This window comes from Morone saxatilis, unplaced genomic scaffold, assembly GCF_004916995.1.
Source record: "Morone saxatilis isolate NCDOM2014 unplaced genomic scaffold, NCSU_SB_2.0 Contig10, whole genome shotgun sequence".
Lineage (NCBI taxonomy): Eukaryota > Metazoa > Chordata > Actinopteri > Moronidae > Morone > Morone saxatilis.
In genome coordinates, this window is record NW_023339652.1 from 13,873,307 (window position 1) to 13,889,536 (window position 16,230).

Genomic DNA, 16,230 nt, shown 5'->3' on the forward strand with positions numbered 1-16,230 from the left:
AGTGCGTGTGTGTGTGAGTGTCATTGATCCAGCTGGAAGCAGTGCATGAGCGTGTGTGTAAGAGAGAGAGAGAGACAGAGAGAGCAGTAATATTCCAGGCCTTTCATAATGATTAAAGCCTTCATTAAATTTTCATCCCAACCTGCTGTTTGCTGCTAATGGCCTTTGTGAGCCACACAGCCAAACAATAGCTAGCTGGGCACAGAAAAGGGATTTCTATCTCGTGTTCAATACCGCCCCTCGTCGTTTCTCTCCCCCCTCTTCCCCTCTCCATTTGCCTCTGCTTCTCTTCATCTTTTCTCAGCATCCCTTTTCTTCCTTTACTCTCTTTTCTTTCTTCCTTTCTCTCTTGCTTGGCCTGGGTTTTTGTGTGTGCGTGTGTGTGTGTGTGTGTATGTGTGTGTGTGTGTGATGGGTCTGGAGGCACTGAGGCCTTTTGTTAGCGCGTTTCATTTAAACGTAGGGCAGATAATGCTCCGGGTTGGTTTGGATGCCGCACCACTGTGGCACTCTGCTAATGGGGGTCTGTGAAGACACTACTCTTTCTCGCCTTCACTCTCCTCTTCCTCCTTCTGTCTTTCCTTCTCCCTCTCTCTTCCTCCTTCTCTCTCTCTCCCTCTCTCTCTCTCTGCAATGGCTGACTCATAAAGATCCATTATTGTTGTTTTTTTCCTGTGCAGCCAGTTCATGAGGTCTAGTGAAGCAGCGAACAACCCAAAACACACCTCAATTACAGCTCAGCTCGACAAACAGCCCAGTTTTTTTTTTCTTTCTCTCTCTCTCTCTCTCTTTTTTTTAGTAAAATGTGCCACAACAGGCCTCTCTATTGACTAGTATAAAAACAACCAGACGGCGAGAGCTGACCGGTAGTCTCGGCTGCTTTGAAAACCTTACAGAAAAGCCTGGAAAATAAGGTTAGCACATCGCAGCTTGAAATGAAAGCCTGTTGATGTACTGTCGGAGCACAAACACACACGCACGCCTGAACACCTACACTTAAAAGACAAATACACACTGCACAGCTGCACTGTTCTTTCACCTTTTGGGCACAGGCTGCATACTGCATACAGACATGTTTGAATAGAAATCTTAGCACAGAGCAGTGGTGGATTTAGAAGCGGAAGGGAAAGTATGGACGTGTATAAGAAGATCTAGTGGTTGTGAGAGCATGCATCTGCTTTAGAGGTCTTTAGAGGTGCACTTAGGCTGTGAGGAACCAAGAACCAATTGTTGGATCTGGTTGCAATTAAGTCTAATAAGGTCAGGTAGGGTCTCTGGTCTGTGTGTTAATATGTCTTATACCCAAGGGGATCCAAATGGATTTGAGCTTATTAGTATAACAGAGTAAAGTTGGTAGTAAAGTTTGTTACAGTTTGTTAGGAAATAAATGCTCCTCAAGACCCAAGCCAAATCCCCGTTCTGCCTGACACCTGCTGAGTAAGGTGAAGGGGGTTAACTCGGAGTTCGATCAACTTCGACCCTGGAGTGGAAAACAAAATGTCCCCCGTGCTCCACTACCACGGTCTGGAAGCTGAAGCAGGAACCATGTTATGTCATAAACACTGCAGGAGAAAAAAATCTAGGAAATTGTGGAGGAAGGTGTGCAATTACTGTACATGACAAATGGAATTTGAATCACAAATAGTAAAATGGTTGGACAGTTATGATCTACAGTCCACCTGACTACAGAAAGTTTTATTGTTGGTGCAGGAGGTGAAAACAGGCCTTTCAATTATTTCTACAAATTAGTCTTTAAAGCCTAGCAACAGATTATTGTTCGAATTAATGTTAATTACTTTATTTGTTTAGACATTATTATTATTATAATTATTATTATTATATTGTTGATGTTTTGGACCGTGGCTGCTTGTTAGTTGATGGCTGATTCGGTTGTTGGTGTTGGTGTTGTTGATCTCTCTATTATGGTCTGTTCGGCTGTGCTCAGGTAGCCTTCAAATTGGGTATCTACGCAAAAATGTTTTTATGGAAATTGGGTTTGTGTCGATTTACCACAGGTCCGTTTTTGACTGCTTTGCTGAACTACCCTTGAGCAAGGCAGTGAATCCCTGCTAGCTTCAGGTACCTGTTAAATGTTTTGACACTGACGTCTCTGTGTAGCATACAACATATATCTCCACCAATAAAGCACAAAGTTATTTATATTATCCCATCAGAGTGACACCTGTTGGTAATCTCTTTAACACATTATCACTATCACATGCATTTCATAGTGACTTAAGCTCCCATTTATCTGCCCAATATATCTGTCCAATAGAAATTAGACTTGGCCATGGGCTAATTTTATCCCTTGACTCCAACTGTTAGCCCAAGGCTAAACTTGTGAAAGAAATGCGGGGCTAATCGAGCTAAGCTATGTAGCCTTTGGCAAAAATCTGGTTTAGTCTTTTCAACAGTGTGAGAAATCTTTCAGAGATCATTATCCCAAAGGTTACAAAGTTAGTAGGGAAGGCGATAAGATGTATTTAAACCTTATTAAGCAGTAACAAATCTAAATGTGAGTGTCCCTCCCTTGAAATAAAAGCTGGGACACATTTGTCGAAAGCTGTTAAGATATACAAGAGTGTTTGCAGGCTTGTCACACACTCAAACTAACACTACACATACATGAACGCACGCACACACACACACACACACTTCTTATTTGTCAGGTTGTGATAAATATGCAAAGCATGGTGGACAATAGGCCCAAACAGCTGATGCTGTCTGTCTGCGAGCTGGAAAAACAAAGGCTTGCCTCTCATCTGAATGTGTATGGGTTCATAACAGAGAGAGAGAGAGAGAGAGAGAGACTGATAGAGCCTTAGAGAAAACAAGACAGAAAGAAAGAAGTAGAAGAGAGAAAGGACAACAGAGTGTGATAAAAGAGCGGCACAGAGCCAGAGAGATGGCGAGGAGTTGCAGATCACACATCTGGCTGCACAAGCGTCCCCTTTCATCACTGACCTTCTGGCTCGTTCTTGATCAGCTCCTCCATCTTGCGTTGTTTCAGTGTGTCCACCACGTCCGCCAGGCTGCCCTTGCGTCTCTCAGGGGTCCCCAGGGTACCCGTGGCCAAGCCCCCATCACTGCAGGGCCGCCCCCCGCCTCCGCCTTCCTCTTTGCCCGGTGAGGTAGCATTGTGCTGGGGGTAAGGGCTCAGAGAGCTCCCCTTAGTGATGTCTTGCTCCTGGAGGAAAGGAGGAGAGGAAAAGGAAGAGATTATTAGATAAAAAAAATGAACAAACTATGGAAGAAAAAAGGGAGGAGGAGGAGGTGGGGGAGGAGCTGGCATAGACCCACTCATTATCTCCATCCTTCTCTCCTTCTCTTGCTCCCTTTATTCTCTCCATCTCCCTTTCTCATAGCTCAATGTGACCAACTGTCATCCCTGGCCAGTTATCTCAAGTTAGGGCATACTTCTTCTTCTTCTCTCCCACATCCTCTGGAATCTACATTTGACTGACTTGGAGGTACTTGACAGAACGAGCACATGAAACAACCGCAAAAGCCTCCGCACACTCTTAGAGTCACACTAACTCTTCATTACAAAGCCTTCAACAGCTCGGCTTTGAGGGACGTCCAGCGTTACTGTACCAAATCCCAAGCCCAAGTTTCGGCGCTGCACTACTTTTGTCCAAGGATTCGTGACAATTAATGCTGAGGATGCAACTCCATCAAATCACAAAAAAATAGATCCCTTTTCAAAAAACAAAGCTTTGGAGCGTTGTCAAATCATTTCCATAAATTCATGAAAGGACTGACAAAACAACAATCAACACGACAGCTACAAAATATAATATATACAGCTCACAGTAAGGCTCTGTGCCTTTTGCCAAGCTGTCATGATGAATAATTATCCTACTGTCTTGAGTCTAGAGTTTACACAGTCTTTAACAAGTTTTGGACCTCAGTAAATCATAATCCTCTTGTAAGTACACAAAATGTAAATTTCTTATTGTGAAAACTGTACTTTTTGAACACAAATAAGATTTCTTTGGTGTTTTTGGTCCATTAAAGGCCCCACCCCCTACATTTGGTTGAACTTCACTCTTCAGAATGACGTATATTCAGAGAGTATGTATGCAGCAGACGGCTATTTACACATTCATACACATTCAACTGAATTTCTCTTTGCCGTGCTGTAGGTTTTATTTGGTAGGGTCCTTTAAGTTATTATTGTATTTGAATTGATAAGTTTGATAAAGTCAGGTGAATAAACAAGAAGGAAAAAACCTGATGACAGCAGCTGAACGGTAAGTAACTTGTAGCGTCTTAATCTTTGACCCAATAAAACCTGTGTTTGTTTGGCTACTCCGCATGATAGACTTAATGCCGCCTAAGCCCAATTAACAGTGACACTGAGAGGGAGGACGCAGTCAGCTTCAAGAGAGAACACGCATCTCTTTATCACACATACATGTACAGATGAACGCACATACAGTGTACATGCATCATCTGAAACGACAGATACGCATGGCACATACAGTATCCTCCGACATACGCGCACAGGTGTCTTGAGGTGTGTGTTATGCTCTTTAATTACAGAAACAAGTGAGTCAGTCAGTCTGTCAGCTCAGCTCTTTGTCGACAGGAGGGTCAATGGTCCACAGGGTTAATCTTTGGCTAATCTCACTACAATATGGAGCACGCCACCTGGGACAGTGACACACATACAGTACCTCTGTTTGTCTGTGTGTGGGTGTGCATGTGACAGAGAAAGAAACAGAGAGACATTCCAGCTGCATTAATGACATTATGGTGTATTAAGGCGGAGATAGTTTTCTAATTATTAACTCGCAGGCTGCTGGTGGAAGTGGAACTTAATACTGAGATCACAGTCCATGATGAAGTCATCCAGACCCCAGATGACCCCAGATTCTGTTCTTTTCTATCCTATAGGCATTTTAATGTAAGCATCCATTTGAGCAGAAGAGAAAAAACTCAAGACAAGGTCTGAAATCATTTCTCTATGTTCCTCTGAGAGAACAAATCCAGGCAGAGGTTTTCAATATTGACGATGCTTTCATTGTCAGTGGCCAAACACTGTATGAGAGGTACAGCAGACCATTATCACTTTCTGTTTTCTACACTTCACTGACTCTCTCTCTCTTTGGCTCTGTGTGTTTCCACATTTTGAATAAGTCAGCACGCTCAATAATTCACTAATTTTCTCTTGGGTGTTCCTGCACGTGCATTGTAATGGAGGGACAGAGTGTGACAGCGATGATATGGCTGTAACAGCCGTATATATATGATGAGGTTAGGAGGCTTCAATCAGTCGCTGCTGGGGTTTGTAACACACTGGCTCAGGGCTGTGCTGCGCTGGGGAAAGTGTCTTGTGATCTTAAAGCGCTGAAAGACTTTACTCTTCTCCTCTTACCACCTGACCAAGTGATGGCTCGACCCGCTCCTGTCTTTCTTTGTTGCTTAATTTCTTCCCTCACCCTCTCCTGTTCTTCAGATTAGGGAAATTCAGACTTCAAATGAGCGGCTTTGTGATTACGAGTTGCATCAGCACCGGCACGGCATGCAAATGTAACGAGACAGAGGGAGAGAGAGGAGTGCAAGTGGGTAGAAGTCAAAGAAACACAGAAAGAGCGAAAGGCAAATGAGCGAAGGAGAGAGAGGCGATGTTATTAGAAGAAATCAGAGAGAGAGGGTTGACAGAGAGATACGTGGAGAAAGAGAGAGAGAGAGCGAGGAAGGCAGGCATCTTGAAGGCAGCGGTCACACCTGTCACATCCCATTTATCTAATCCAGCGCCTACTTAAAACAGCCACACTCTTTCTTTCGAGAAAGATGTGGCACAAACAAAACAAATAGAACAAGAATACGGGGAGGTAGATGGAGGGAGAGAGTGGGGGGTGGAGTCGGTGGGGGTTGTCGGATCTCTTCGCCCTGTCGAAAAATCTGCCAGGGAGATGTCATCTCACTGCGTCCAACAATGAAGGTCATTTCCCAATCAAAGGGAATTAGCAGGGAGCCGTGGCTTCTTCAAAGACCTCGTAAATTAGGGCCCATGACATTATTTATGTCAGACAGACAGCCTTATCCTGAAGGCAACTTAAATGGTTTAGGATTTTTTCACCCAGAATATAATCCATGTGCCCTGCTGACATTTTTTACCCTGGCGATTTACAAGTCCAAGACAGAGGGATCAAAAAGACAAGACACAAGACAGATTCTCTATTGTGAACGAGTGCCACTCAGCTCGGCGCGCGCGTGTGTGGCGACATGTTCCTGCAAGAGCGCGGGTTGCAAAACTTTTCTCATCAACATGCATTTATTCATGAGTACAAACAGAAATTCTGGATACTGTAAACGTTCATGCCCTCCTCTCGGTGCATGTGTGTGAGCAGGTTTTTTGCCATTTCTGTGCATATATGTGTGACACTGTGAGTGCACATAGCCTGTAGGTGTGTGTGTGTGTGTTAATGTGTGAGTGCCTGCATATATGTATTTATATGCACTGGATGTGGCAGGCTGGCAGTGTGGGCGGTTCTGCCTTTAGTTTGCAGATGTCAATTCTCTTCCAAAATGACTGGAACAAAGTAAAAATTGCGCCTCACTCTCTTTATCCTTTTACTGCCTCTGCAATGGAACCGAATTAAACAACTTTTGTCTTCTTAAGCTCATCTGTGAGGGGAGGTTGGTTTAAAAACACATAACTCTTGCCAGAAAAAGAGGGAAAAAAATCCAAATGCTATTTTTTTTCCCTACAGCCAGCACAGATGCCGCTGTTCATGTTCTTTTTTGATTTCTTCTTCGTCTTCTTCCCTTCCTCCTTCTCTGTTGCCCGACAGAAGCAACCCTCTCTCTCTTTCTTTCCCTCTCTCCCTCCCTCTACCGTAGCCTGACATGTCTCGGGCTGTGCAAGGTGTTTGTGTTAAAAACAATATTGGATGTTTGGCGCGTCGCTGTGGATCAAGGCATGGACAATGTGGCAGTAGGAAGAACTGGAAACAGCTGCTCAACTAAAATACACACATATACACACCATGAGAATGTCACTGATCACTCCTGCAGGGGGGTAAGACTTAGCTCTACGCCAGAGCTGCCAATCTGCGCGACATACACTTAACACACCTCCGACACACTGCCAAACACACACACACGCACACACACATGCGGCAAATCCCTTTACATGCCATGGCTAAACACAGACACTGTCAGTTTTGACTTCGAGGTCCCTCAGGCTGGGACAAGGGAGCACACACACCAACACATACATTACTTTTATCCTCCTGTTCCAACAATATGGATGAGCTTTTCCATGCAAACCCCCAACTATTTTAGTATATATCAGTGGTTATTAAAAACAATATAAAGAATCTGCCATTAAACTATTTGACAAATTTTACTTAACTACTTAAAAAGACTTTTTAAGTAGTTAAGTAAAATGTGTCGTTCTTCTTTCTCCCAAGAATTACACACTTGCCCTCTCCGTACGTAAAAACATGCAGCTGTATTTTCTGTATTTTAAATAGCAGTTTGGCTAAAATGTACGCCAGTATATTTTACCACGACCCCTTGCTGTTGACAGGCAAGCGTGTGTTGATTCATTAGTGCATCACTGGCATGAGAAATTAAGTGTGACCACTGTGTCTCAAGACTGCTCAATGACTGTTAAATCTGTCAAATTCACATGAACACACACACACACACACACACACACACACACACAATCACACATACAAATTACACAAAAAAGAGGGAAAGAGAGGGCTTGTGGAGGAAAATGAATAAAAATAATGCCTGATGAAAAATCTTTATACTTTTCTATCGTGTTAGCATGCATCTCGCCTGTTAATGAAATAATTAGTGTTTGTCCATTAACACATTTATGAGAGAAGATGCTTGCCTCTGCCTGATGTGAAAACATTTCTGCAAGGATTTGCAAAACACAAACATGAAAAGACCTACAAGAAAGCAAGCAAGAATGGAAGGTATTAAATCTGTACTTTCACTATGCACTTAAAGGTATCCTGTTATGATAATTCATCATTTTGGTTGTTTACTGAGGAATTATGTTAAAAATCCTTCCTTTAATAACTTCATGAGCATCGAGACTAGATGCTGTGTTGATTGGCTGACCTCACTGAACTACCACTAAAATCCTTCCCATCAGGCATTTGAACTGAGCTGCACTCAGCCAATCAGGGTCCACCAGCACGGTGAGAACTTCACATTCAATAAAACACCCTTTTAGCTAAACTACATTCATTTGCAAGCCATTATGAACAGCGCTATTCGTATCTAAAACCAGGGTTTGTACAAAAACAATTTTTTTTAAAAGTGAATAATCTGGCACCTTTCAGCTTTTTAAAACATGTGTGAGTGCTGTTTTTATTTCTCTGTGTGTTGCTGTGCAGCTGCAGCAGTCAGGTAAAGCGGCCGGGCCAAAGCCGAACAGGCAGGCGAGGCAGGCGGGATGAAGAGGTCAGTGTGTAGCCGAGCGCTTCTCTGCCGCCGTGTTAATTTACTATGACAAGATAAAGCTGTAATCTCACCCCCCCCTTCAACTCCCCCCTCTCCTCTCGCTCTCCCCTGCTGCCTCACTTCCAAGTCAACCGGTCGCCGATGAGCCATTTACTTCCCCCTATCACTTTACGACAATTGCCCTGAGAGACGCAGACCCCCACCCGACTCCCTCAAAGTTCCACCAGCACCCCCCTCGCCTTCTTGTAAATCTCCTTCTCCCTCTCCATTTCTCCCTCCATCCACTCTTTACTGACAGTCAGCGGCAAAAGGGATTGGCGCTGTAACCCCCCTCCTTCACCCCTTAAGAAAAAAAAAAAACTTAACACACATCTTACAACATGCCAAGCAGGCAGCTGGATAAGCCCCCATCCCACCCGCTAGACATACACATCCAAGCTTGCCACTTAATAAGCCACATCAGCTATTGTGCTGTGTATGAGACCCCCCGACACACACAAACACACATATTAACACTGTCTCCCTTCTGCTGTCAATCAGTAGACTAGAAAGCAGTGCTGTGTTTCATTTTGAGGATATTTAAGAATTTTAGGGGTCCATCATAATAACCCAAGGACAATGATAAAATATTATATTATTAATATTATAACGTTGGAGACCGATCTTGTAATTTTTGTAGTGTAAAATCTATAGATCTACCTAAATGAACTAGAAACAATCTAATCACTGTTCTCAACAGCAACAGATAACCCAGACAGTGTGTCTGTGTGTGAGTGTTTGCACGCCTGTGTGGTCCCAGGACTTTGGTTTACGGTCGGCACCTGCCACACATGACTCCACGGCGGGAGGGGCCTGCAGGCTAATCAGCGAGCTAATTACAGAATTAGCTTTCCATTACAGCTCCTAAGCACTGTTTCATTGTTTTACAGCTTGAGAGCATTTATCGTCAGTATGGGGGAAAGGTCGACGATCGTTATCAGAGCGCCACTGTGACAAGGTGTGTATCAAGGTGAGGGCCCAGGAGAAGGTAAGACAGTGCATTCTGTCCTGGCATACACACTCTATTCGCAAACAAACACATCAGAGTCATTTACATTTTACAGAAAACAAAATCCTTTAACCAAAAATGTCTCTAAAATGTTAATAATATGGTCCTCATGGTGGAGAATCAACATTTTGATGTGGCAAGCGTGATTTAAAAAAACTAAATAATGCATACCAGCAACACATAATACCTTATACAGTCACATCATCACACTTATGTACTGAGAATGCATTGCAAATCACACCACATGTATAGAATGTGGAATGAGTCACATGCAGGAAAACAGAGTCATCTTAAAAACACACACATAGCTGTGTACTCAAAACGCACACATGCACATTAACTAACAGAAGTTTACAATAAGCCCGTATTCCGCGAGGCCTACACTAATATTTAACATGAATCACACAGGAGATGCAATTCAACTGTACAAATACACAGACACACACACAAATGCACTTAGACATACAGAGCTATACATACAGCACCACCACACAATGTCACACTTCATCCTGAAGAAAATGACTCACTGCAATGGCTCACATTTTGCAGTCACGCAACTGTGCATCAAATGGGCTCAAGGCGACGGTTGGTGGCGCGCACATAAAAGCAAAAACACGTGTGCAACCAAACAGTAGCCTTGTACCTTCATTTTTTTCCCATTTTGGGAAAAAAACGAAACCTTCAGCTTCCAGCACCAAACAGTTTTTCACTCGCAGAGAAAGTCGATTTCTGCCTCTTCTCACTCTTTTCATCTCTATTGCGAATCACCAAACAAATATCCATATATTTAGTTTTGTCATTGTCCAGACTGTAACATTCATTTGTTTTCAAAATGAAAAAACATAGCTGTTTACTTGTCTAGAAATTACTGGAAATTTCATAAAAGCAACACAATTGTAATTATTTTCAATGTTTCATTCCTGAAATTACCTTGTTGCCTATACCCATTTCAGAAGATAATAAATAAACAAGGTCAATGAAGTTAATTTCTAGCTGAATTCATCCACAAACATAAAAACAATTTTTAGCAGAGGTTGTCATGTACTGCCAAACAGGCGCTACTTGCTTTTCCAACTCATTTAGGGAGCTTGTATTAAAGATCACTCACTTCCTCTGTAAGGCTGGAGGTCAGGATAATCGTGAACATAATCTGATCTGGGGTCTGTGTCCTAGGGGTCACTTTCAACCCTGAGCCTTGAAAAACACACACAGTCATACGCCCCTTATGGGCTGCAGAGTCTAAAAAAAGCCAAACACGCAGACAGGTAACTTAAACTCTAGACCTTTTTGCTCAGTTTTCTCTCTTTATTTAGCTTTTAGCAGTCACCACATGTCACATAGGTTAGGTATATAGGTTATATAGGTTGGGAAACTTAAATAACCGCCATCAGTTTGGATGTAAGTTGTACAATACATGTTTTAGGACAGTGTTTATGGGGACGTTTCTAGGTGAGGGGTATCAGTGTCTGTACATTAATGGATAGAAGACAATGTTTTTGTTTCAGTAATAAAGGACCATGTTGATTCTGAGCCTTAGTAATGTTAAAGAAACATACTGATGGTACAACATATTTATTGTATTTGGGGCATAATCATGCTCTAAGCTTTGAAACTATAGTTCCTATAATGCTTTGGGGGATGTATTTGTTTACATTTGGCATAATTAAAAGTATGCCGAAATGAGTATTAGCAGCTTGTGATTGCAGTGTACCCATGGATGTACAGACAACTACCAATGGATTACTTGATACCATAGAAAACCTAAAAACAGAATCAATCTCAAGTTAGTTCTGAAGTGTCTTTTTTCTATGATTTCTAAGCACATTTATGGACATTTATTCTTGATTAACATTGGAGATAATTGTATCATCTTATATATAATATCATCTGATATATCTTATATAATGATAAGTCATACTGAGTCTAAAAATATGTGTATCATAGTGTGTTCAGATGTGACAAAGCTATGACTCAGAGAAAGATTTTTGATGCAAATTGTGCCAATCTGGGTTAAGAAAGACTAATGGAAATGGAAAAAAATTTACTTAGAGATTGTACCTACTGTTAACTGATGTCCTTTTTTATACATAAAAACAATGAAACTTTTTTTTTTTTTAAGTTTTCAACCGTTTTCCAAATGACACAAAAGTAATTTGACTACTCTGGTGGGTTGAGAAGCAAAACATGAAGCACTTACACACACTGTGGGTCATACCAGTTGGAAACATCTTCAGAATGTTGCACCTGTTTAACAGCGTGACCCTGAGTCGGCGCTCAAGTTCGCTGTCACCAATAGGTGGGTGCTTTCACCCTGAGAAACAGAAAAGTGACATTGGATGCAAAAACCAGTAGCCGGCCTTACCATGTTGGGGGGGCTGTCCAAGTTGCGGTTGGGGGGTGAGCGAGGGGACACCTTGCCGCAGTAGGAGGCCAGGGGGAGGTGGATGACACCGCCCAGTCCCTCGCTATCCTCATCCTCCATTCGCTGTCTGCTGGTTGCCATGGTTATCTCTCCATCTGTCCCCCCATATGGAGAGGCTGGTCGCTTGGAAGACATCCTGGAAAAAGAAGGGAGAAGGGAGATAGAAAGACAGAGAGAGAAGGGAGGAAGAGTGAGCAATATTCAAAGGATGATATAATGGGTTGACGACTGGAGTTATATGATGGTGGCAACAGAGAGTGTGGAGGTTCCTGTGGATACAACTAGTTCCTGGAAACTCCTGGATAGTTTGACCAACTTACTTACTTTACCCAATTTGCTGTGTGTTTACAGTAAAAAAAGCTTGCACAAAGTAATCTTTAAGTCCTTTCAGCAGGTATTCACTATATTCAGCCTATCAACCTGCATCAATTCTCTTTCTTCCCTTTGCTTTGGATTAGTTTTTTTTTTTTTGTTGCACTTTCAGCACATTCAGTCGACAGAGCTCTCGCAGTGCAACTCCACACAATATCCCTTCAGTCGGTTTGTGAGCACCCAGCTCCTTGGCAGACCTTCAAACACACTCTGAGGACTTACAGTATGTTTACCATGGGGGCCATTCAACGTTCACGTTTCCAAAAGACGGGGCCATTACTGCAAATGGAGCCCGCTTGCACTAGCATTGTGGAGGAAATGACCATGTCTTGACAATGGGCTTTCAGAGAGAGACACAGAGTGGGAAAGAGGAAAAAAAAAAAAGGGAGACAGAGAGTGAGAGCAGTATGCACAGTGGCAATAATATGTGTTTATGAAAACCTTTGGACAATAGAGGAACTGGAGGAAAATAGCTAGCAACACGGGGGCCCCGCTGTTTGCATTTGTTACTGTGGCTTTGTTCCCTTGAAAAGAAGGAAAGGATATAAAGCCACATCTATTAGGTGAACTCTGTCTCTCACAAGGTAAATTTGCCTCCATGTACTTCAGCTGAATAGGGATGCAGTGACTATGCGGCAATAATAGAATTTAATGTGGTTCTCAGCATCGCCTGAGTGCTTTCAGATGCACTTGTCAGCCTTGAAGCCACTGCGACTATGACCCCGGGTAATAGGCTGCTAACGCTCAGTCGCACAGAAGCAACGCATGACAGGGATGGAGGGATGGAGGTGTGGATGGAGGGATGGAGGGACTGTGAAAACTTGAGGGGAGGGGGGGGGTGTGATGGTAAGCGGTGAGAAGCAAGAAATAAGCAACAGGCGTCTGACTCTCAGAGCCTGCTGATTCTTTCTTTCCCTTTCTCCTCAACAAGCTTTTCTTTCTATTCACTCTCTTTTTACAGAGCTACATCCTCAAGTCTTGATTCTCCGTCCATACCTAGTCTGTCTCTGATTTGCTCTGTCTTCCTCTCCGGCCTTTCTCTCTTAAATTCTTCCCCTCTCTCGCTGCTTGTCTCCGGTAAACTGATTACACTCTTGACTCTATTGGATTTCCTCTGGACTGTACATCTGGCATTGTTCCTAGGAGCAGCCACTGCCACTAATTCATTGCTTATTTACCTTATGACAGTGGAAAGGCAAACAATATTGACTGCTGCTCACTGGTAGGGATGAGGGAAGCGCCATGCTAAGAAACACAACATGTGGTGTTATCACATCGCGAGGAAGGTTACGGTCAAAATCAAATAAACTCCACTCAAGTAATACCATAAAAAAATCCTGCTCTCCACCCTAGTGATGTAATTTAATTACCTTTAATTGTTTTTGGAAGATTTTTGCCTGCAAGATTCATAGACCTCACAGATAATCTAATAATTGAAAGCAATTTACAAATTGGTGTTATCATTTGCATATTGCTGAGAACCTTTTTATCTCCAAAATGTCAAGTTTTCAGGAACAGAGAAAAGCAACTTTTTCTTCTGCATGCATTTTTGAGTTTCAATGGACTCCGCAGGGCTTTTAACCGTTGCACAATTTCACCGTGTAATACTTCATTGGAAGTTAAATCAGAAAATTACTAAATCACCACTATAGAAATTTATTCTGTTGACTGTTAAATCAAGGTGTGCCAGACTACAGTCTCCCATTTTTAATGACTTTTTTGTACACTGTTGTCAAGGTTAGATTCACTTAATCACATTTTGTTACAATAATGCTGAACAAGTTAGAGTTTTCCTGTAGGACAACGTGTACAGAAGACAACTGCACAAACACACACATGCATAGACAGGAATGTGTATCTGCAGCTGATTTCTTTATCTGTTTCTCCTGGACACTATCTTCGTGGGCTTGCTCAGCAAAAGCTGAGGCCATAAACGATCAGTAAAGACTTTGTATGTGTTTTAATGACAAAAGACTTAGGAGATAAAACTGTGCACTGCTGTCGTTAAATCCAATTGATATCAAAACTGAAATTGACTTGTGATAAGTTTTATGATGCTTAGAATGACTGAGAAGAAAGATGTATGTGTGTGTGCGCTGTTCCACACACACCACCCAATGCGAGCGCCAGGCCCAGCTGTACAAACTACAGGGCTTTGAGCCACGCGGCGCACACACACACACACACACAGACACACATATGTGCGCATACATAGAACAGAGGCCCTAACACTGCAGGTCTGTCTTCATCACTGCCTGTTTACTTTACCTCCTTTCACTCTCTCACACTGAGGCCTTTTGTTTCAGACACACACACACACACACACCTCCCCTTGTGTTCTGTGCACACCTCTGCCTAGCCATAACCCTCTACACAGACCCGGGGGTCAGCTTTGAATCTCTCTCACCTCGCTAATGTTTGCTTTAGCCACAGAAACATCTTCGCATGCGAGGAGTTTAAGTTTTGTTTTTACAATTTTATCGTCCACAATTTAACCACAGTAGCCACACTGGCAGAGCTAGGTGGACAGTTACACATTAACCCAGAAAACGAGATATCCAAAAACTCTGCGGGCCAAAGAGAACACTCCACCCTTCGAAAGAATAACCAACTCATTCCATCATGCCTTTTCTCCTCTTCTTCTTCTTCTTCTCCTCCCTCCACTCCTCTTCACACCCGTCCACCCCCTCCCAAAGTCTGCTACTACTTCCTCAGAGGCGGGTGTCTATGAATGGGGAGGCCGTTCACAGCTCCTCTCCGGCTATAAAATCCCTCTCTCTCCCTCCCGTCCGCCTTTGAAGTCGAATTACTATACAATTGGGCACGGCGGGTGTGCAGGTTACGCTGGCTACTTCATTTAAAGTTTGGCAGGGCTGTCATGTCGGCGGAGACCTGGAGGAGACCTGGAGGAGACCTGGAGGAAGCCGCTTGAAAGCGCGGAGCGATGAAGAGGATTAAAAAAGATGAGGTTTTATTCAGTCGACAAATTGGCAGCGTCGTACAGGTCGTAATTAGAGAATATTAGCATAATTTTGCACCGTCCAACAATACCAAAAAATCGAACACCTCACGCCAAACAGTCATTAACACACTTAATACACACATACACACATGCTGCTTGGTTTTTCCACATAGCAGCACAGTAATGATATTTCAAATGGCCTAACACCAGTGCAACAATATTGCAATGTGTTTTTTTTATTTACAAATCAAATTTATAAGTAAACTCCAATCTGCTGCTTGTCCCTTCTACCCCCTAGACTCTCATTTCCTTTGGAACCATGCACATACACACAAGTGTGCACACGGTGAGAGCGCTAAGCTGAGATTAAAGCGCCACTTCCCCTTGGCTTTTTGATGATTAGCGGCTCCTCAGTTAAGTCCCTCTCATATCACATATGTCCACTGCTGCTAAGTCACTAATCAGACAGCGATGTACGTCCATTAACGGGCCAAATAATCGCCATCAGTGGTGGTTAACAGTCTCCTGGACTTCGCTTACTGTGATCATCGCGTCCATTTCATGTTGGCACGTCAGCAGCGGCGAGTTTACGCACACACAAGCATGTTTAAATACAGGCAGCAGGCTTATGAACACGCAAGCGAGGCTGCTCACATATGCAAAACCCTTCAAAAACCACACACACACACACACATAAATTAAATGAATTAAGCAAAATGGGGGCAAAGATTTGTTTCAGCTTCACTGAAGAGTGAGGGAAAGACAAAGCAGCCATCGCAGAAATGTCACAGGCTATCACACACACACTTGCACACACACACACACACACACGCCCGGCTCTCTCGCTCTGTGTGTCTGGCTGCTAACATTATCATGGTGCTAACTGCTCTTGTTAACTCCTCTACTCAGAACAAGCTTTCAGGGAGCGTGGGAGCCTCCTCTGGAGAATTCCACAGTAAAGTGTGTGCGCTTCTGCGTATGCATGTG

At 43.0% G+C, this 16,230-nt stretch overlaps 1 protein-coding gene across 1 annotated transcript in view; it reads right to left on the reverse strand.

Annotated features, from left to right (window-relative positions):
• The window catches only part of sox5 (SRY-box transcription factor 5), a gene marked incomplete at its 5' end in the record, with an annotated part of 56,087 nt that extends 44,042 nt beyond the window's left edge, over positions 1 to 12,045 (reverse strand). Inside the window, 2 exon segments of the mRNA XM_035678486.1 lie at positions 2,965 to 3,187; positions 11,850 to 12,045. Of these exon segments, the coding sequence (XP_035534379.1) occupies positions 2,965 to 3,187; positions 11,850 to 12,045 (419 nt within the window).
• Between the last annotated feature and the right edge of the window lie 4,185 nt (positions 12,046 to 16,230).